We start from the raw sequence: 22,146 nt of genomic DNA, 5'->3' as shown, positions 1-22,146 counted from the left end.
TTGCAAAGCACAGTGCACTTTTTTGTGAATGGACCATATATAATCATGCAATGCATATGTGGACAAACATATTTGGCCAAATCTGCATTGGCTCTGTTTCCAAATACATAAACTTCAATATGGAGTTGGTTCCCCCTTTCTGCAGCTTTAACAGCTTCCACTCTTCTTCGAAGGCTGTGCACAAGATTTGGAAGTGTTTCTGTGTGAATTCATGCCCATTAACTCTGTGGAGCATTTATGTTGTCAAGACACTGGTGTTGGACGATAATGGCCTGGGTCACGATCTCCATTCCAATTTATCCCAAAGATGCTCCATGGGGTTGATGTCAGGGCTCTGTGTTGTGGCCAGTCAAGTTCTTCCACACTGACCTCATCAAACTATGTCTTTATAGTCCTCGCTTTGTCCACTGGGGCACGGTCATGTTGGAATAGAAAAGGGTCTTCCCCAAACTGTTGCCACTAATTTGGGAGCATAGGCATTGTCCAAGATGTCTTGGTATGCTGAAGCATTAAGATTGGGGTTAAGAAGATAAGGGGCCTGATTGAAACAACTAAATTCAATAATTAACATTTTTGGCAAAATACTTTTGTCCATGTGCAGCTCACTTGGTTTGTACTGTACAGTTCAAAGTGTCAAAGAGTACAGTGTCTGGTCCAAAAAACAAAACAAAAAAAGAGAAGTCGCCATTTTAAAAGGGTCAATTTATCGGGTTGCTCTAACCATCAACTTAAAAAAAAACAACTAAGAAAATTTAACTTTACTAGGTTACGAACCTTTTAACACATTCCACATAAAGCCTGCAAAGATAGTGCTGAACTGTCAACTTTGCGAAAGAAATGCGATAAAAAAAATCTTGAATGGAGATCACTTAAATACTTGAAGTTGCATGGGGAAAAATCAGCAGTAAAAATCAGAGTTATATTTAATAATGTTATAATAATAATAATAATAATAATAATAATAATAATAATAATGTAAGAGCTTAGACACACAATGTAATGAGAACTCACAAAACTGGGTCTAAATGAGTCTGTAAGAAAACCACAGGAAAGTATGGATCTATAGGCATTTTTCCTTGAAAGAAATTTAATATATTTCAAACTCGAGATGGCTTTGAAACTATTAAAAGTAAAAATCTAACAGACTCAGACCAAATATCACTCTACTTTTCTTTTATGTTGCAGTGATCGGTAGTGATCGGTAGTCGCCTATTGATCAGGATTGAGACAAAAAAATAGAACTCGTAAAAATTTATGGAAGCACTTGAGGGGTAATTTATGGCAGACATAGAATTCCAAAGTCTGTGAAAATGCCTAATGTCCAGGGCCCTGTTCTTAAGCACCATGCAAATAGCTGGTGTAGTTTGAAATTTCCCAAAGATATATATTTTAAAGTTGGAACATGACACATCCAGACCGAGTGAGGTACAAATACTGCAGTGATTCCTGATTTGGTAAGGATACTGGAGCTCCATGGATCCATAGGGTTAAGTATATAAGTTAAGTATATATATATATATAAAGTCTAACTTTGATGTGTTTTGTTGTCATAGAGATTAAAAAGTAAAGTTATCTGCCCTATTAGAGAATTTTTCCAAGGTGTAAAAAACTAAATGCACAGTTACTCAGGTTATACACTGAGTTTAGCCAAATTTAATTAAACCCTTTTATGTCCAAAAGGACATAAATATCTCACCTGTTCTTCTCATCGACTGATTGTTTGGAGATGCGGTATGACATTGCATACCAGTGCGGCATTCAGTACATAACTTTTGCTCATCACAGCAAGCGATCCTTTTACTCCATGGCCTTGTTGTGTGCTGCACTGCCCTGATGAATGGTAAAAAATATTTTGAACATTCTAGCAGTTTTAAAAGAAAAAAGGGAACGTCTATTTGCCATCAAGGACGGCTCAAGGTCCTTTTTATTCCCCTCTTTGTAAAGGTTAACGTTTTATTAAATCACTATACCAGAACACCACAGGTGAATAAAAAGATGAAAAATGCTGAAAGTTAAGAAGAAAAAAAAAATCTTATGATTTATTTTAGCTTAGCATTACACACTATTTCTAACCTAGTAGTTGAAAAAGATGTTTTTAGTTGTCAAGATGTTGTGATGACGTTAATTTGGCCACATTTTGATGTCAATACAATGTTTTGCAAAATTAGAACTACTTTGATTTAATGGTTTTGGAACTATGCTTATTACAAGACAATGCTTTGCTTACAAAGTACTGCTTACCCTAACACAATGTTGTGATAATTGGCTTAAAAACAATATTAATATCAAACCGATGGGCTGAGCAGGACTCAACCTAGTTAACGCACCTAAATACTGTAACAACAAGCACCAAAAGAAGAGAGATAATTTGATCTTTTTACAAAATGTGTGACATGAGATACACATGCTGTGCGTGGGAAGCTGTTCTGTCAGTTCCAGTCTCTCATTGGAACCATTTATCGATATAAATGTTCCAAATTAAGATTAGCGTTTCATAGTTTTAAGGTTGTGTTTGCAACGTTCTGTTTGGGCCCCTTATTCTATCTTTGAAAAATAACGCTGTCCTGATGGTGAATGTCATTGCAATGTAGTTACAACTGTATTACAACAGTCATCCAATGTTTGGGGTCCTGGTGGGAAATTTCTCGATGTCTGCATGAATTATAATATTTTGACTGATGTCAGCATATACACTACTAGACACACCTTCTAATTCAGTGAAACTTAAAACGATGCTGAAGGCGTGCAAAATATGCAATAATCACCACTGAATAGTTGGTATTGAGATGTATCTGCTACTTATGCACGGTGATTTTTGAAGGCTGGTAACTTTTAAATTAACTGCTCCTCCGCAGCACAGGTAAGTTTAGATCTTGCTTACCTGGGATGGTCTTCATGAGACCCAGTTTCATCAAGTTTTGCAAATGGACTCGGCAATACTGCTCTTGCAAGAACTGTTCCACAATAGTTGACCTACGTGCCTTAAGATAACAACTGGCTGTTGTTGTTGTTGTTACGTAATTACCTAATGCATAATGCATAATACAGTATGTGATATTTCATAGTTTTATGGGTTTTTTTGTGAATGCACTTGACTATACTGTTCTTGCAAGAAATGTTCCAAGTGTTCCTACATGTCTTAACAGCTAACTCTTGCTGTTGTTACTTAATTACCTAATGTCATAGGTCTAATTTTATGGTTTTGCTCTAGAATGTAGACAATAAATTAGAAGATGTGTCCAAACTTTTGACCGGTACTGTATATGGTAAATTGGTTACAAATAAACTGAGACTGCATACACAAGAATTATGTTTTTTTTTTTTTTTTTTTTTTTTTTTTAAAGGCTAAAATATTGTACAATTAAACCCTGATTCCTGTGGGTTTCATTAAGCAGCTTACGCAAACTAAAACAGACTGAAGGCATTCTATATGACACAATTATCCATACACACAGCAGGTTTTTGCATGTATGCCTAAAATAATGTCTAATTAAGACGTCTGATTGGTGTCCCAGGGAAAACAACCTTAACTTTTGCAACCGAATTCAGTTATGGTCACGATGTATTTATTCACCACCGAACAGAGAAATCTTCAACTCTGTACAAGCAATATATAGATATCGTCACATCATATAACTCTTCCTATCTTACAATATAGATTTACATAAATGTACACGTTTTAGAGATATAAACTTGCTTTTGAAGAATATAATCTATGTATATCGTTTCTCACACGATGCAGCTTGCTCATGGATTATTTGAGGCTCTGAACAGTTTGTTTGCACTGGATGGATCAGTAGCACAGAGAACACAAGCAGACTCGAGTCTGTACCATTTACGGCGACGACAATGGTAAGCAGCTTCTTTGATACCTTCCCGGAGTCTCACACATTTGATTCTTTGGATCATGCATTGTCAGGCCACTCACTGTTTCATTCATATGATTGTCAGGTTTTTGAGACTGTTGTAAAGATAACAGCAGGATTTGTGAAGTTTGGTTTTCCTCTGGACATATGTTATGGCACCTCTGGGTTGTATGTCCGCCAGGGGAAGTACGGTGCAAAATACTTATTTCTTCTGCCAGTGCATAATGGTGTCATTGGAAATTATTGTTGTAATGTTTAGAAACATGCACAAACAAACAAGCACACACACACACACACACACACACTTTCTCTCTTATTTGCACATATGCTACAACCATTTAACGTATACAAGACATGCTCATACACATGCACGACACACACACACACGTAAACATACATACATACATACACGCTGAGAGATGAGTCTACACTTGTGATATAATCTGCATATTAAAACTGGATGAGCGAGACTGTTTAGACAGAGGACTTGTAGAGGAAAAGGGACTTTCAGGAGAAAGCAGATCCTGGCTTCTCGACGCCCGCCTTAGTTGCATTTCCTGCAGGCTGATCGCTGATAAACAGTGACCCCTATCTGCACTCAGGCTTCCGAACGACAAGCTATCTGTCGGCCCGGATGAGCCATTGAAACCGGCGCAGTCCAGGGATTTACTAGAAGATGTGCTAGCAGTTCGGGGTGGTGGACCAGCGAATGGGGGCAAGTAATGCGGGTCTAAGAACCTCCTAGCCATGCTGGGGCTGGGGCTGGGGCTTCTGCTGCTCTCGGCAGTGCGGAGCGTGATGGCCGGAGGAGGCGACTGGTGGTGTTGGTGGTTTCGCATGCACGAAACAGCTCTGGTCTCTACAGACGTACTCTCTCGCTGCCACACCACCGGGTCCCGGGACAGACGCACTCCTGGAACCCGGCCCCTCTTCATACTGCTGGGCTGGCTGCTGCTCGAGGCGCCGGAGGAAAATCCCTCGTCTGGGTCGAAGGAGTCTTCACCGCAGCTCCCGCCATCAGCTTCTGGGGCGCAACCAGACAACAGGTCGAAGAATAAGAAAGGTAAGAGGAGACGTTTATGCAAATAATGCTTTAATATTGTAAACTTAGTGACTATCCATCATATTGGTCAAAACAAAACAACTGTGAAAAAAGCTTTTAGAATGGAAGGCTTAGTTGTTGGACACATCAATAAATTTCAGATGCTCTGGCAACAAACAAGGGAAGGACAAGGCAGGACATGACTTTTTTTGGAGATGGAAAGGCACCACAGAACCAGCCATCAATGCACAAAACCAGGGCAAACATGCACCCACTACACTCACTTTTACGCACACATTCACTACAGCAATTTCAGAAACACCAATTGAACTAATCTACATGTCATGTCCTTGGATTGTGGGAGGAAACCAGAGTACCCGGAGGAAACCCACTAACCACGGGAAAAACATGTAAACTCTATGCACGCAGACCCAAGGTAGAAATCGAACTATCGACCCGGGAGGTGTGAGGCCACAGTGCTAACCACTGAAACAGAAACAGAACCAGAACCAGCTCAGGCTTTTTTTTTCTTTTTTTTTTAACTGGTGCTCAAAGAGGAAACAGACATTTCTCAGCAGCTACAATGCACGAGTTATAATTAACAAAACTGCCGACTGCCAGCTAACAGTCAGCTGACTACAATTCCACCTCAAACTATATCTGTATACTTATGTATTGTGTATTGCATTATATTATTATAGTAGTTCCACGCTTACAAGGTGATTCCCTAACCTGAATCTTCAATGACTGGCTTTAAATCAGATAAAATGGTAAAGAGTTACTGCAATGACATCACCTTAGTTACATATACAGTATGACAGCACAGTGGCTTAGTGGTCACCTGTCACCTTGCACCTCCAGGGTCCGGGTTCGAGTCCCACCTCGGGTCTGTGTGCATGGAATTTGCATGTTCTCCCCATGCTTGGTGGGTTTCCTCATAGTACTCTGGTTTCCTCCCACAGAGGGAACTCAAAGACATGCAGATTATGCTAACTGGCTTCCTAAATTGCCTGTAGTGTGTGAATGTTGACCAGAGTTCCAAACACGTTTGTAAAAATTGGAATAAATACAATGGCCACCATTGGCCTTCACGGTCCCTCGTTGGACTGAAGAGGTTCCTAGATGGATGGATGGATGGAGTCTAACATGAAAAAAGTTTCATATTAGAAAAAAGTTTTTTAAAACGAATCCATAAAATACGTCAAATATGATTAGCCCAAAAAAGAAATGGCACCCTTTACAGGAGAAACTGTCCTGTATGGTGTGCAGTCAACGGCTTGTCTATCTTGACTGTACACCATGCTTGAAGGGACCCTTGAAATATTTAGTTATTTTCAAGTTTTGTGAGCATTTTGTAGGGCTTTCTGGAAATATTTCTAAAATATCGCAGACAAATCTATACAATATATATTTTTGACATAGATGTTTATTGACTGGCCCAACAACTACCCTTAGACTTTCACTGTAAGTGTGTTTTGAGTCAACAGTTTCTCTGTCCTCAGTACAATAAATAATGTATTATGGTTATATTACTGCTGTGGTAGAAACACTGGGAAGTCTGATAAAGTGACAAGTGGCAAAGAGACACTGTCCTTCGTCTACAAGTCTGGGTAGCATTCAGAGCAGACGCTACATAAGGCCTGGGCTGTCAAGCTAACTTTGGGTTTGACTCAAGTTTGGCATAATGGATCTAACCAGACCCTTATTTTTTTTTTTTTTTTTTTAGATTGCAAACTCTTTTATGACTTCCGTTAACTTCAACATATTGATTATCTGATGAGCTGCATTTGAAAAAAGGACAAATCTGTTCTGCTTGCTTTGTGACAAACCTTCAGATAGCTTGATCAGAAACACACATTCTGGCAATGTTGGTGTTTTCTGGCCACTCTAAGGGTTGCACCAGACTCTACATTAACTAAATTAAAACCTATCACTCATGATGGTTCAACAGCAGGAGTTTCTACAGGTTTAGATTGTTATCAGCCCTGCCTACCCCCTCTCACAGTTCGATGGATGGTGCTCCTTGTCCACCCATGGTGCACCGGGTTGGGTGTTTGTTTCAAAGGAGAAAACTGACTTGGCGCAATGGACGAGAAGAACTCAGCAGAGGTTGAGAAATCAAAACAGCCTGAGATGAAGACAGTGACTGCTCGCTAAACAGAAAGGCAGCTAACAGAAATGTAGCAATACTACGATCTCATTAAATAAACAGTGTAAAAATGTAACGTAAAAAAAGGAAAAGTAATGAAAAGAAGGAAAGGAATATTTCGTCCAACATCACATCCATGAATAACATCCAACATCCTTTTTGTCACCATGATTTGTGTAAATGTACGTGTGGGATTTCGCACCCTCTCGTTTCCAGCGGAGTCTGCGGATGGATGCAGCAGTGATGGCTGTCTGAGAGACGCGCTTGTTTGTGGGCGTAGCTTCGACCTCCAGAAGATTCCGCGTGCCATCTGGTGGTCGTGGTGGCAGCGAACATCTCATTGCATCCGCTACCTAAAACAAGGATACATATATTAATATAACCTTTAAAATCGTATGCTTTTTTTTTTTAAGGTTATAATGTTTTTAATATATTTTATGCTCATAAAAGGATGGTCAGAAACACCAAAATTACTCAAGTAACATGACAAAGTTATACAAGGTGGTAGCAAAAACTTTTCGACATGAGTGCGCCACAGATCCGATCGCTTTCACTGTACGTCCTCCATCAGGCGCCTTAAAACCTGGCAGTTTTTTGGTCATGGAGATGATGGGCTCTTCCACTGTGAAGACTGTTGCTTCATCTCAGCATCATACCCATCACCGGTAATGTTCCTCGACATGAAGGACCGGTCATCCATGGTGTGCTGACGGAGTTCTTGCCAGACGCAATGTTTATTCAGCTTCTGGGTCAGCAGTCTGGGGACAAACTTGGCAGCACCACAGCGTGTGTTCAAATCACACGTGAGAATTGCCTGGACTGTTCTGTATGACACACCAATGGCAGCGGCAGCAATGTCGTGGATCGTTCTCCAGCGATCATCATGCACGAGTTGCAGTTTTAATTTTTGGGGGGGTTGAGCTTGTTGAAGGTCTTCCTGATGTCTCATCTACCTCCAGTGATGTTCTTCCGCTATTAAAGTACACGTGCCACTCAACGACACCTTGAACGACTGATTGCAGCATCGCTGTAAACTTGCTGAATCAATCTCTGTGGCAGATTTGCATAAATGTTCACATTTGATCTGTGTTGTAACTTGCTGTTCATGATGAAATCGCAAATGTGGTAACACAACCGCACAGCTCCTGGTGTACAGAGGACAATGTCTTTTGGAACGCTGACTGATGAAGGTTGGTGCTCTCTGTAAGTGTGCATGCAGCTTTGTACTGCCATCTGTTGGCGTGTTACAAAACTAGTCTCAAAACTTTTTGATACCACCTCGTACTATGTTTAACTAAAGGCAGAAACAAAAGCTTTTACTAGTAATGGCTTGGCGTATAGTTCTAGTTTTGCTCTATACAGGATGTCCTCCAAAGCTTCTCTTCCAAGTTCCCACTGGCCGTTGTAGCTGCAATAATGAACGCACAAAGCATTAGCACATTCTTCAAGTAACAAAATCAAACAATTCTATACAATTCTTGGCATACAAATTTAAACCGTTCCGAGGGCGAGTTCTTAAGGTGTTATTTCGCATTTTCCCAAAGGAAATAATGTAAATGCAGATAATCCATTCTAGCCACACAAAAATATTACCAATATTACCAATTTCCAACACTATAATTATATTTTCGCATATAAAAAAACAATCAAAACATTTAGAAAAGTCATGTAAATGAACTACAATATGAAATAAATTGGCATTAAACCCTTACTTAACCTTAATTAGTGATTCCTCTTGGCACCGGCTGCTTTAAAAACGGAACAAAAAAGTGAAAAAGTGTCCCCCCTTTCTTCTTCTGCCTTGCTTGCTAACATTCATGGGACCCATGGTGCTATGTCTTGACTAAATCTTGCATAAAATGAAAAAAAAATCCCATAAAAGAATATGTTAACTTGCTTCGCTAAGCTTTTTACTAACACAAATGGCTCCTGGACGTACTGTAGGCGCAACTTAGCCGGTTTGTTTGCTTGTATATCAAAAATGCTTCGTATGAGACAGTACCATTCGTTGGCAACCTAACGTAGCACCGTAAAAGCCATATTGTAACCGGAATGTAAACCTGATCAGACCACTATAATGACAGCAATGTGTTATTTCTGTATTTATTGTATTGTTTCCTCCCACTTGTTTAAATCTGGGTTGTTCTGCTTATGCGGCTAATTCTTTGGCCGACTAATCAGAAAGCCCTGGCTCTGCGCTTTCACACCAGCTTCCTAACAAGCTGGGATATTTCACTTATACTGTACTTGAAACAATGCCCTGTTCGAATAACAGCAGCCTTAAATAAGGAATGGTTTCGGAATAAATGGACCAGATTGGCACGAATTATCAAAAACAAATGGAGCAGAATCAAAATAGAATTAGACAACCTAGAGAGATTTGTATTCCCATTAAGGGAAAAAAAATAAATAATAAAAAAACACTGCCGGAGGACAACATTAAATCCTTGGTAGAATAAGTTTTATTATACGCACATGGCATGATAAACTGAAGTCAGCATCTGCACCATGAACTCGGGATCCAGGCGCACTCGGCTGCACGATTCTCTCCACAACTTCTGCTGCTGACGCGGGTAACCACATACACACAACCTGAGCACAAAAACACAATCAACGGGAAGACGTAAAGCCTGAGAGAAAGTAAAGCACAAGTAAAGTAAATGCAACCTGTAAATAAGACTCATTAATGTCCAGGCAATTTGGGAAATTATTGATTATTGTTTCTATGCATAGATTATTTACAATCTTGATTATCTATGCATATTTAAGGTAACAGTAGCCTCAGATCACGGAACCTAATCAATAATCCATTCATTTACTTCATGTCAAGCCCTTTACCGCAGGAGAGCGAAAGAGAGAGGGAGGAAGCAGAGGAAGAGGATATAAATAATAAAAGATGATCAGGGCAGTATTACCGTGAGCTCATTCTGCAGACCGATTGATGCGAAGATGCCGGCATGTAGACCACAGCAGAGTTGTAGCACAGCATGAGGAAAGACAGCACCTCAAACCTACATTACATCAGAACATACACACCAGCCATTAAAAAAAAAAAAAACAATCGATCTGTATGTAACTGAAGATCTATTCACATGATTATATTCACAATATGATTTCAATTTCTAAATGCGGCCTGGTTTACGAAGGACCCATTTCAATGAGGTGTAAAGGATGTAAACCAACATTCTGATGTGCATTTCAGATCATCTACTGTACAGTATATCCCGACTAAAAGACAAAGAAGCAGGAGATATTGTGCAATAAGTAGAATAAGATGCATACGGCGCCGATAGGGATGCCTGACCTGCCAAAATGACACCTTAACCAGTTTGAACTTGATGTGACCTCGATCATGAACGAAAATCCAATACAGTGGAACCTCAGCATACGGATTTAAGTACTTAAGGCGAAATTTCGTATTGCAAAACACATTTTCCCACAGAAAATAATGTAAATGCAGATAATTCGTTCCAGCCACCCAAAAATATTACACTATAATTATAATTTTGCATATAAAAACAATTAAAACATTTAAAAAAGACATGTAAATAAAGTATAATATGAAATAAACAGACATTAAACCTTAATTTATGATTCCTTTTGGCACCGACTGTTTTAAAAGACAAACTGGAAGTGGCTCCCTTTACTTCTTGCTTCCATCCTTGCTAACATTCTTGGGAGCCATGGTGCTACGACTTTACTACATCTAGCACAAATTGCCAAAAATATATATATATAAAAAAAAAATAATAATAATAAATAATGTAAACTTGTTTCGCTTTGCTTTCCACTGACACAAACAGGTTTTGGGCAGCTCCTGGACTTATGCGCAACTTAGCTGGAGTTCGGCTCGTATGTCAAAAATGTATTTAATAATTTCTTGCAAAATTTTTGTTCTTCGTCTGCCGAAGTACCGCTGTATCCGATCAGTTCACATCTCTACTTGAAGCACGGTGGCTTAGTGGTAAGCACTGTCGCCTTGCACCTTCAGGGTCTGGGTTCGATTCTTGCCTCAGGTCTGTGTGCATGTTCTCCCAATGCTTGGTGGGTTCTATCTGGGAACTCCAGTTTCCTCCCACAGTCCAAAGACTGGTTGGACCGATTGGGTTTCTCCAAATTACCATGAGTATGTAAATGTGTGTGCCCTGCAATGGATTGGCACATGCCTCGTTCCCCTAAGTCTCGTAGTATAGGCTCCAAGTCCCCCGTCACCCTGTATACAAGATAAAGCGGTATAGACGTCGATATAGATGAGAAAACGAGTATGTTGTTAAAATTTTACTCACACCCTTGACGCTTTACGAACGAGTTTCTCTTTGAAACAGCACATTTTATATCTTTTATTTCCAGCCTTATAAACCATAAGTAGGTGTGTGTGGTGGTTGTGCATGGTAAACGTTCTGAAAAATATTATCTCTATGACTCACAAGCCGCTCAGGATGAAATAAAAAAAAGAAAAGAAAGAAATTCGAAATGATACCTGTTTTGAGAAGTAAACGTTTCTCTTTGGGGCAGCAGACCACTGTATACCACTCTGATCAGGTCATGTTGGTTAAGCGCTCCTTCCGTCAGAAACATAGAACCCAGACTGGAGGGCTACAACAGACATACGGCACATACTACTGTATCTAATATAAAGTACAAGACAAAAATGCCTATGTTTAAACCAAAATGTATGTTTTAATAATTTTTTAGACCTTCACATCAGACAGTGATGTCAATACTGAGATCACATTTCAGCATTCAGTGCTCAATTAGATCAACTGCTCACCAAGGTATTCAGGAAATGCTTAAGGGTAAAGTTAAGAGAAGGCTCATTATACCAGAGTTCATCAACTGGAACCAAATTAGTCAAAGTGGAAGCTAAAGCAGTTTCAGAAAACTATACAAAAAGAAACTTATTCTCCACATAATTAAACCCCGGGTTAAGAAATGAGGTTTGGCAACCCTGCCAAAAACAAGCAGGGGTTATTAGCCTTGTTTGAAATAATCTGACTTTCTTTCATCATCATCATCATCATTTGCTAAATTACAAGCACTGAGGTTTTTAAAATAGTTCACATAGTTCAAATCTGTCCACCACAATGGCGTGATGCCTTACCTCATGGTATATGGACGGTTTGGAGAGAGTGGGTATGGTGAAGGACAAAAGCTTGCTGTTTCCCTTACCGTCCACAATTTCCTACAAAAAAAGGAGAAAAGATATAAAGTCCTAAGTAAATTGTGCTTAATTTCGAGCACTTCTCGAGATTGTTTCAGCTGGCTCACCAGGTTATAAATTCCTAGTAATAGAGCTTCTACACAGCCATTGCGGTAACGCTCCCTGCTGGCAGTGTGGTGCAGGTACACCCAGATCAGCTCGGGTAGGAACTGTAGTGTGAAACGACGTAGTCCCACCTCTGTGCTCCGATAGAGTTCAAACAGCTGGTGACACACTGGAGCCAAAAGCTGTAGAGAAAAGGACACTACTGAACAAACACCTTCAGAACCTTAGAAACCAGTTTCAGTTTTCCAATAGATCATTTGTTTACCAATTTTTCACTCTTTAATTTAGTCTTAGTCAAATTCCTATCCACCAGTCTGGTCTCCCTAGCGTAAACATCAGTTATGCAGAAAAAGGCTGTGACATGCGCTTTTAAGACATGTGCACCCAGCCAACTGACAGGAAAACCACTTGTTAGTGAGACTAATCTGAAAAGAGGCTTCAGTTTGAAAGGGAGAATAAAATATTGGACTTTGGAGCAATGGAAAAACATCATGCAGAATGATGAGTTCAGAATGACCAGAGTGATGGGCTTGTCAGAGTACGAAGGGAAGTGCATGAAGGGTGGACAACCACATATCATCCCTTCTCACCCTGAATACAGGAGTACCACAGAGTTGTGTCCTCAGTCCAGCCCTTTTTACCCTATTCACAAACAACTACACACCCCTCCACTCCTCTAACGCCAAAGTGAAGTTTGCTGACAACACCACAATAGGGGGACTGATATCAGAAAGACGAGACATACTACAGAAGGAGGTTCAACATCTGGTCGAGTGGTATTTGGATAGTGACCTGGTTTCAAACACCAGTAAGACAAAGATCATAGTAGTGGACTACAGGAGAACCAGAAAAATGACCCCCCCTTTCACATCAATGGTGAGGAGGTTGAGAGGGTTAATGACATCAAATTTCTGGGACGGCACATAACAAAGGACCATTAACACTTCCTACTTAATGAAGAAAGCTCAGCAAGGGCATTTCTTCCTAAAAAAAGCTCAAGAAAACCAAAGTTCCCAGATGTCCTTAGCTGTTGGAGAATTTCCACAGGAGCATGATAGAGAGCATTGTCTGCCACTGCGTCACAGTGTGGTGCACCAGCTGCATTGCAGAGAACCGGAGAGACCTGGCTCGGATAGTTAAGCTCCCAAACTTTGACATAGTCTATGCCAGCCATCTACACAAGAGAGTAAGCAAACATCATTAAGGATTCAACCCATCCAGGACACAGACTGTTTGTGCCCCTCCCGTCAGGCGAAAGACATAGGGCAATCAGAACACACACTAACAGACTGAGGAACAGCTTCTTCCAGACTGATATAACAAACCAAGTTGTTTGCTCAACCGCTTTTTCACCTCTTCCCCAAGTTGCTGCTAAAGTAATTCGCACCCATGCATTTATATTTTAACAAACAAAATAATTGACAAAATTTCTTTATCTTTAAATATATACATAGATAAAGATTAAGATATTATATATATATAGCGCCAGGTCCATAAGTTTCGGAACAAAGAAAGGTTTTTGCCATTTGTACTCTACATTTACATTACAGCATTTGGCAGAAGCCCTTATCCAGAGCAACTTACATTTTCATCTCATTATACGTCTGAGCAGTAGGAGCCCCTTGCTCAAGGACCCAACAATGGAAACTTGATGGTCGTGGGGTTTGAAACTGGGACCTTCCGAACTGTAGTCCAATGTCTTAACCACTGAACTAACCACTATACTGAATTTGAAATAAAACACTTTTACAAAAATTACAAACATAAGGATAACTCCTTTAAAACTTGGATAAAAAAACAACAACTGCCTGAAATTTGGAACCCATAGACATGACTAAATGTTGATGTTCCTCCCCAAGATGCTTTGCCAGGCCTTTACAGCAGCTGCCTTTAGCTGCTGCTTGTTTGTGGGTCTTTCTGCTTTCAGTCTTGTCTTCAGTTAAAAAAAACAAAACATGCTCTATTGGATTGAGATCAGGTGACTGACTTGGTTAGGGAAGATTATCCCATTTTTTGTTTGCCTTGAGTAGCTTTCACTGTATGTTTTGGATTGGTATCTATCTGCAATATGAAGCATCCTGTCGGTTTTGCAGCATTTGCCTGAATCTGAGCACTTCAGATTTCATCCTGCTATTTTTATCAGCAGTCAGGTCATCAATAAATACCAGTGGCTCCATTCTATTGGCAGCCATAACACTGCCTCCACCACGTTTGACAGGTGATGATGCTTTCAATCATGAGCTGTCCCTCTCTTTCTTGATACCTTTCCCATCATCCTGGTACAAGATCATATTTGTTTCATCAGTCTAAAGAATCTGGTAAAGTCTAATCTGATCTTTTTGTTCTTGAGAGCTGCCAGTGGTTTGTGGTATTTACTTCATATTGTACATCATCCAAACTGTGGTATTGGCCAGCCTCAATTTTGTTCCTGTGTCCTGTGATAGGTTTATTTATTTATTTTTAGCCTAACAATGGCCTCCTTCAGTTGCATAGAAACCTCATTGGAGAGTCCAAGTGAACTAGTACCAAATGCAAATGTACCACTAAGAAGCAACTCCATGCCTTTTATCTGCTTGATTAACCATGGACGAGGAACGGGCCACACCTGGCCTGGTTTTATTATTTATGCGGCCCCACAAACCACACACAACCAGACAAAATTGTAAAATCCTGATTTATATTGCTTTCCACTAAAAACTATGATGAAGGCATTCAAAATATGCAACAATCTTCTTTGAACAGGTGTTTCTCTGTAAAGCCTTCATAATTTAAATGAACCATAGTGAAGCCACAGTCTCTTAACAGATCTATGTATTCTTCTACGCTACCCTGTCTAATGTGAAAGTTGGTTTGCTAGGATGCAACCAAATTAGAATTTCAGTAAATGCCTTCCCAGTTATATAGCTAAACTCCATCACGCCCAATTCAATTTTGATCTTATTTAATTTTGCTGAACTCTCTCACTCTGCCACTGTCTGCCTCTTTCCCTCAGGCCCTCTTCCCTTGGCTGTCTGTTGCTCTTGCCTATGCCTTTTTAGTTGGATCTTCAGTGCTTGAAGCTACAGTAAGACGGGATGACAGTTGATATGTCTGGGCTGGTGTATGATTAATGTGTTCACATTTCCCACCAGTTCTGACACCCCTGACACAGCACTGGCTTTAAATTAGCATTACAGGATTGTTGGGGTGACTCACCGAGCATATTACGGTACTTTTAACATTCAATATGACTGGTTTTACTTACAACTGTACTTTTTTTTAATAGTACGATTTTTCGGCAAATTAGCACTAAAACGTTCAATATTCGCATTTTTATTGTATAATTAATAATGAATGTTATAGTACTAATTTGCAGAGTCCTGTGGAGCGGTGAATAAAATGTCTGTACGTTACAGCTGAACAAACTAAACAAAACAGCTTTACCTCGCTGCTAGGCTGCTCCTGTATGACAGCATACAGTGCAGGCACCAGACCTTTCTTCAGACGCAGGCAGCAAGTATAGCCAGAGATCAGATCCTCAGGTAACGTCTATGGAGGAAAGGGGAAATAAATAATGAAAACTTTCTAATGCTTCCAGACACTACTTTAGACAATCAGGCAGCTAAGATACTACCATTATGTCATTTTGGTCTACGATATTCTCAGAATGGCCATATAAACTATATTATTCAGTACAGAGGAAGTAATGTAAATGATGTAAAAGGGTTTATTACAAAGGTGCAGATGGCAGGAGCTTCCGTCACATTGATTGCTCAACTGGCTTTGCTTCAATAGAGAGTGCATAAAGTGATAGCCATGTAAACATTTTTAAAAGCACCCTCCATCCCGTCTTCCTCTAGACCTCCTACCTGGCACCTCTAACCTCAGCATCCTTCTACCTCCCCACTTTAATCTGACCTCACTGACTTTATCTCCAAAACATCTAACAAGGGTTGTTCCTCTGAGCCCTAGTTTAAATAAACCTGATTATATATTATTATATTGATACATTTTGATAGATTTTTCCAATGAGTTGTTAGTACTCTACTATTGTGTGGATAATATGTAGGGTGTGGTGTAGTGGACCGAAATTAACTGTATCATGAGTTTGGATTGAAGATGAAGTCAAAGTTACAGTTAATTACAAAGTTTAAAATGACCTGAACCTTTTACAAAATCTCCCCTTACACTAGTTTGTTCCAGTGTTTATACAAAGCATACAACACAGATCAGCCATAACATTAAAACCAGCTAGGTTTTAATTCGTACCACTGGAGCAGCTCTGGCCCATCAGATCGGACAGGTTGGCCTTTGGTCCCCGTGGGCATGGGTGAGCCTTTGGATGCTCATGATCCTGTCGCAAGTTCACTTGTTTATAATTGATAGTCAATGTTATTATGGTAATGTTATGGATGATCTTGTGTGTGTGTGTGTGTGTGTGTATAAAAGTCAGGGTGTAGCAATAGAACAAAAAGTGAAATTTAACTGTGAACGCAATCAACACTGTAACATAAAATGTTATAATAATAGAAAACTAAATGTAATAATTATTATTCCATCTTGAAAGTCATAGTTTAAAAGCTTAATTTCCACCGAAATTTAAATATCAATTTATGCATAGACAAGAGGACACATTGATTTTGCTTATATGTTTAACTAGGGGGCTAAAATTATTTGCATTTGAAACTTGTGTCTGATATGCTAAGTTAACAAAATGCATAAAATTGAAATGTCAAAATTCTCAGAATTATCGTGCATGCTGCATAACCTGGGAAAATAATAGTACTATTGCAAGCTACAGGGAAAAGGACATTATTACACAAAGTAGGTTGTGCTTTGTCCTCCACCTACTCCACTATAAAAGAAAAAAAAATCTTTGTACCTTTATTATTTTAAGTTAATTATCTGAAATATTTAGTTATGGTGGGTGCACTGTCTCCCTCAGATACCTACTACACTCCTGAATAAAGGATCTTTTAAAGAAAAGTCCTCACCTTGAATTCTGAGAGCCATTCCTCCACCACCCCTCGCACTGGACCGAGCATGGCCCACCTTAAATAAAAACCACTGAACATTAAATAAAGAATGTTGCTCACTGAAATCTTACCCCTACAGCTTGTAGTAAGAATGCATTGATAAAATAGTAGAGCTAGAGAGAAGCACATGACTGCGTTTCCAGAAACACTCTGGAAGGTCAGACCTCACCTCACTTACTCACGTTTCAGACACGTAAAGGAAAGAAGGTCAGATTCTTCATCATGGTGTGTCTGCCGAGCTCGTGATTGCTGATCAAACAATCTGGGAAGAAAGATCAAAGAGAAGTGCTGCTCAAACTTCATCATGCTCTGCACTGATAGGATCATAGTAACACACTGTTATCCTGGGAGTGTGTAATAACAACAAAAGATTGAGGGGGAAAATATATAAAGAAATGCAGACGGACAGAATCTTGCTTTGGTCAACAGTACGGATTTTTTCACTCCAGAGATTCCCACTTACTTCACTCTTCTCGTCTCTCATTTTCTAGAGATGTGCTTCTTGCTTTTGAGTTCTTTATGATTATACAAAGTGATAAATTGATAAATAGACAACATGAACTGGCAATCTGGCTGAAACAAAACCAGTTTCTTCATCGAATTATAAAAGCAACATGGCTTGAACCTTCACACTCACTTTTCGCACACTTTAAAGCCACACACACACCAAAAAAAAAACTTCCAAAATGCTTACAATGAACCCAACAACCTGATGTTAAACCATCTCGGTGTGTACTTTAACGAACCGTCCTGGTGTTCTAGCCTCGAAGGGAGTGTGAGATAGAAAATGGTGGAACATCCAGTGTTACGTATAACACTTTTGTCTGAAATACGACACATACTGCTGCTTTCATAACAATAAGGGTGGGTGAAGTGAGGGTTGAGGTGCTTTTGCTAGCCGTGCACATTTAAACAACTCACTAAACACAATGCTTTGCTTCGAAGGATAAGGAGCTTCTGAGCCTGGTTGTCTCACTTTTATTGCGATCTTGTTTCATCTCTGTGACTACCACACAAAACAGCAAGACCGCACAACAATTCCGCCCTAAATACAACAACAAATTATAAAAACGAAAAAACAAATGTTTTACTGTGACAGGCTGCAGAGTGCCTAAAGATACAATTTAAAAATGTATGGTTTATGTAACGACCTCAGCAGCGACCTCATTTCCCCTCTCGTCTGTTCCAGCCACTCAGATTCAGCATCACCGGTATACTGTACTAACCATCGTCTTGATCATCTGTCATCATCTGCACCTGTTCCTCACTGGTTTATACCCTAAGTCAGGTAGTGTTTTCATGCTTGAATGATTTAAAGGTCACTGTGTACTCTAACAACGAAACAACAGATGTTCAAACCTATGCAGAAATATTGATATATGATGTGATATTTTGGATCATTGTAACGGTGCTACCTTTACTTAATGTAAATCACAGGACTGATTTTTGTTTCCAGTCTACCCCTACCAATGAGTGCTCATTTATGAGTTTCCAAACCACTGTATCTATCATCACTGTCGATATTCATTTTTTATTAAAAATGTATTTCTATAAATAGATATTTAATAAGTTATTGTTTTATGTTAAACATGGAATCTTGCTGCATTACTTGATTGCACCATTAAAGTGACAGCAGAAACAGTTATTTGGGGTAATATTTGGTTTCCGTCTTTTTAACTAACACTCGATTTTACATCTACTCTCATAAGTATGGGAGCTGCCAAAAAAAGGTCCATTTTAGACCATGAAAATGTGTTTAGCATGAAGAAAAATTTAAATGAGTTTCATACAGTTTGTCCTAAAGATATTTTGGCACAAATGTGATTCTATGCCACATTATACATACTGCCACCAATGGCTCGATAGAATTTTAGTTGGCATCACGTTTTGCGATCAAGACAAGGCAAATACACTGCCTGGGTAAAAAAAAAAAAAAAAATCACAATTTGAAGCCTTTTTTCTGAAAAGTCTCACTATGTCTTCTGTCATGTTTGTGTAAGAACTGAGAAGCTACTTACTGCATCAGTTAGGGTTAAATAACCTCTTGCCAGATGAACCATATTAATCACTGCAGTAATTATCCAATGGAAGGCTCTTTCTGTACCCACTTGATTAGTTAATTCCAGATGGTGATTTTTTTTGGCCAGGCAGTGTATATTGTGCATGTGTATATATCAGCATGTTTGTGGATGAACAGGCACTGTATTAAAATGATTAATTAATGAATCATTAATTTTGCTAAAAGCTATAAAACTATTACCAAACCTGGCTACCTCTGGCACTGATCCTTAACACTTAACATATTCACAAAGAGCATACTATACCTTTAATCAACAAAGAATACAAGAGGCGTTCAAGTCAAACTGGGACTTCTGATTGCATTTCTCATGCAATGGTAAAACATTTGAATGGCGGAAATGTTTTAAAGAAATCTGTACATCCATGAATGACAATCTTGGTTGAGGTGGCTCAGAGCCACCTGTGAACATGCATCGAGTAGAACGCCTGATCCTTAAAAATCAACAGAAAACCTGATGCCAACTTGCACAACATCTGTCTGTGGGAAGGCTACAGACAATCATTCACCAGCACCACTTGCAAGTTACAGGAACTCGGCTTGGAGATACTCCCACACAATACAGTCTTGGCCTCACTCCCAGCCATTTCCACATTCCTGGGGGGCCAGCGTTTGTGACGTGAAGCATGCAGTCCGATCATGGTTCCGGTGTACTGAGAAAAGTTTTTAAATATCTAAGCCCTAGTGAAAGGTTGGGATAAGTGCATTAGTGTAGCAGAGGATTATATAGAGAAATAAAGGGAGATTTCACTCTTATAACAGTGTTTTGTTATTCTAAACAGCTAAAAATTCCAGGTTGACTCCTCGGAGGGTCTAGTACAAAAAATAATCAAGGTTTATTATACCTATTTAATATGGTTTACTATAGCAGTTCATATTGTACACTCGAGCTATAAGCCTAGCAAAACAATCATGGGAAGCCTCCAGTTTATCGCTTACTGGGCAAACAGCATGCCTAAGTTGTTATCACTAAGTTGTTTAGCAACCTGAAGTGTGTGGTGATTTGGCCATGTAATTACAGATTAGAGGATAAACGCTTAACCTTGGGAATCCACTTAACACCATGTCCGCTAAAATCATTATGCCACGGTACATGCACCTGTTCATCCTAAGACTCGGTTTTGTTTGGGTGCAAAAATCCTGCAAGGAAATCCAAGATACTTTGTACACAACTACACGTGAACAGCACTAACCTTAATACTTTGGTGTTAAATCTTTCATTTTTTTCATCTCAAGGCAACATTTATAAAAATAGAACAAACAACAAAAAAACACATGCACACAAAAATACACGCAACATGGCATTTTCTCATTGTGATTCTAACAGGCTGAAGACTCTGTAACCCCTCCAACTTGATAAGAAGCTTATGAGCTCCTGTGCCAGATAATTAAGTGTATACAGTCCCTTAAATGGGGACTTAGCACACAGCCTAAAATAGACACAGCTATAAAAGGGCTCGGGGGGGAGGGAAGACACAGATGAAAGAGAGAATTGTAGAGAGAGAGAGAGAGCGAGGTACTGGAATGAATTTATCTGACAAAAGTGGCAGCAGGTCATACACACACAACACACGACACACTCTGGATGGTGAATTAAGGTCCGTGCACACACATAGGCATTGTATTGTTTTGTTTTTTTTGTAAAACCACACACATATTATTAAATTGAAATGCACGTGCATATGCTTGCAAACACACACATAAACAAACAGATGATCAGGAGATGCATGCATGTAATCGCTCAGTCCTGTTAAGCTACCCGGCTGGCGGGCACACTCTGCCCTGGTATCAGTAGGCACCATGTGCCTGGGTGCTGATGCAGGGGGCTTGTTGTGTGTCCTAACAGAGTATGCATATGGAGAATAGCAGCGTGTTAGAGAACATTATGTTCTCATAGATAAAGCCATAGTGAGAAGTCCTCTGTGTCCCTGTGTCTTTTTTTAAATCTCTGCTGTAGGGTCTGCAGTGTGGCCGCCTGCAGCATCACGTGTGCGCGTGAGTAAACACATCAAAGGGTCAGAACAAAACACTTTGATCTTCTGATGCGTGATAACAAACGAAATAAAATTTAAGAAAGGAAGAATGCGCCATTATGATTATTATTATGATTATTATGACGTCATCCCCAGACGCACACCTGTCCTCCTTATATGCTGCAGGTGTGTATGGGTTTATGGTTTATGGCTTCTATACATACCGGTGAGGAGATGCCGCTGCAGGGGAAGCGCATTAGGAAGAGGGCAGGCTTTTGGAGGTGGTGAGCTCGCCGTGCACCGGGCCAGTCTGCAGTGCGCAGCCGCTCCTCGCGCAAATACCCCGCACCGGCTCGGCACGCGCAGCCACGCATAACATCACTGAGCGCGCAACACAGCGACCTGGACCTGAGACTCTACCTCAAGGACGTGACAATCCCGCCGTAGTGACTGACATGACATTTCTCTCTCTCTCTCTCTCGTTTGCGCCTCCGTAGCTCCCTACTGATGCTCGATTCCTAAAAGAACCGACTCCCAAAAGAATCGATTCCCCAATCACTAATCCCAATTCTAGTCATGTAAAGGTGTATGCGCTTAACAGAAATACTAGAACCGTTACACTACATAGGGATTTTAAAGATATGTACAATGTATCAATTTATACATTTCATTCGTTTAAAATGGAACTAGTCCAAAAGAATCGACTCACTGAAGTGACTCTGAATGCGCACTGCGCTCCTATTGGTCAGCCGGAATGT

At 39.8% G+C, this 22,146-nt stretch overlaps 1 protein-coding gene across 3 annotated transcripts; it reads right to left on the bottom strand.

Moving 5' to 3' along the window:
- Nucleotides 1-3,577: 3,577 nt before the first annotated feature.
- LOC128543050 (hyccin 2) lies at nucleotides 3,578-21,863 on the bottom strand. 3 transcript variants are annotated; one of them, XM_053513344.1, is made up of 13 exons: nucleotides 21,613-21,863; nucleotides 17,508-17,600; nucleotides 17,297-17,354; nucleotides 15,747-15,851; nucleotides 12,326-12,505; nucleotides 12,159-12,239; nucleotides 11,538-11,653; nucleotides 9,973-10,068; nucleotides 9,533-9,649; nucleotides 8,378-8,465; nucleotides 7,260-7,410; nucleotides 6,902-7,036; nucleotides 3,578-4,890 (listed from the first exon to the last, which is right to left on the bottom strand). In XM_053513344.1, the coding sequence occupies exons 3-13, from the start codon at nucleotides 17,345-17,347 to the stop codon at nucleotides 4,292-4,294; spliced, it is 1,719 nt and encodes a 572-aa protein (XP_053369319.1). In that variant the 5' UTR covers nucleotides 17,348-17,354; nucleotides 17,508-17,600; nucleotides 21,613-21,863; the 3' UTR covers nucleotides 3,578-4,291. The 3 variants fall into 3 exon arrangements, with proteins under 3 accessions (XP_053369319.1, XP_053369320.1, XP_053369321.1); XM_053513345.1 differs by lacking the exon at nucleotides 6,902-7,036; XM_053513346.1 differs by lacking the exon at nucleotides 6,902-7,036 and having other exon boundaries at nucleotides 3,578-4,887.
- Between the last annotated feature and the right edge of the window lie 283 nt (nucleotides 21,864-22,146).

Source organism: Clarias gariepinus, chromosome 15 (assembly GCF_024256425.1).
Source record: "Clarias gariepinus isolate MV-2021 ecotype Netherlands chromosome 15, CGAR_prim_01v2, whole genome shotgun sequence".
Taxonomy (NCBI): domain Eukaryota; kingdom Metazoa; phylum Chordata; class Actinopteri; order Siluriformes; family Clariidae; genus Clarias; species Clarias gariepinus.
Note: the sequence above shows the minus strand (reverse complement) of the source record. Positions and strands in the feature narration are given on the sequence as shown.

Coding starts and splice junctions, on each gene's coding strand:
- LOC128543050 (XM_053513344.1), bottom strand. CDS start 17,347: ATGCTCGGTCCAGTGCGAGGGGTGGTGGAGGAATGGCTCTCAGAATTC. Junction 15,852..17,296: donor AATGGCTCTCAGAATTCAAG/GTGAGGACTTTT, acceptor TTTCCTCCATAG/ACGTTACCTGAGGATCTGAT. Junction 7,411..8,377: donor TATACGCCAAGCCATTACTA/GTAAAAGCTTTT, acceptor TCCTTGTTTTAG/GTAGCGGATGCAATGAGATG.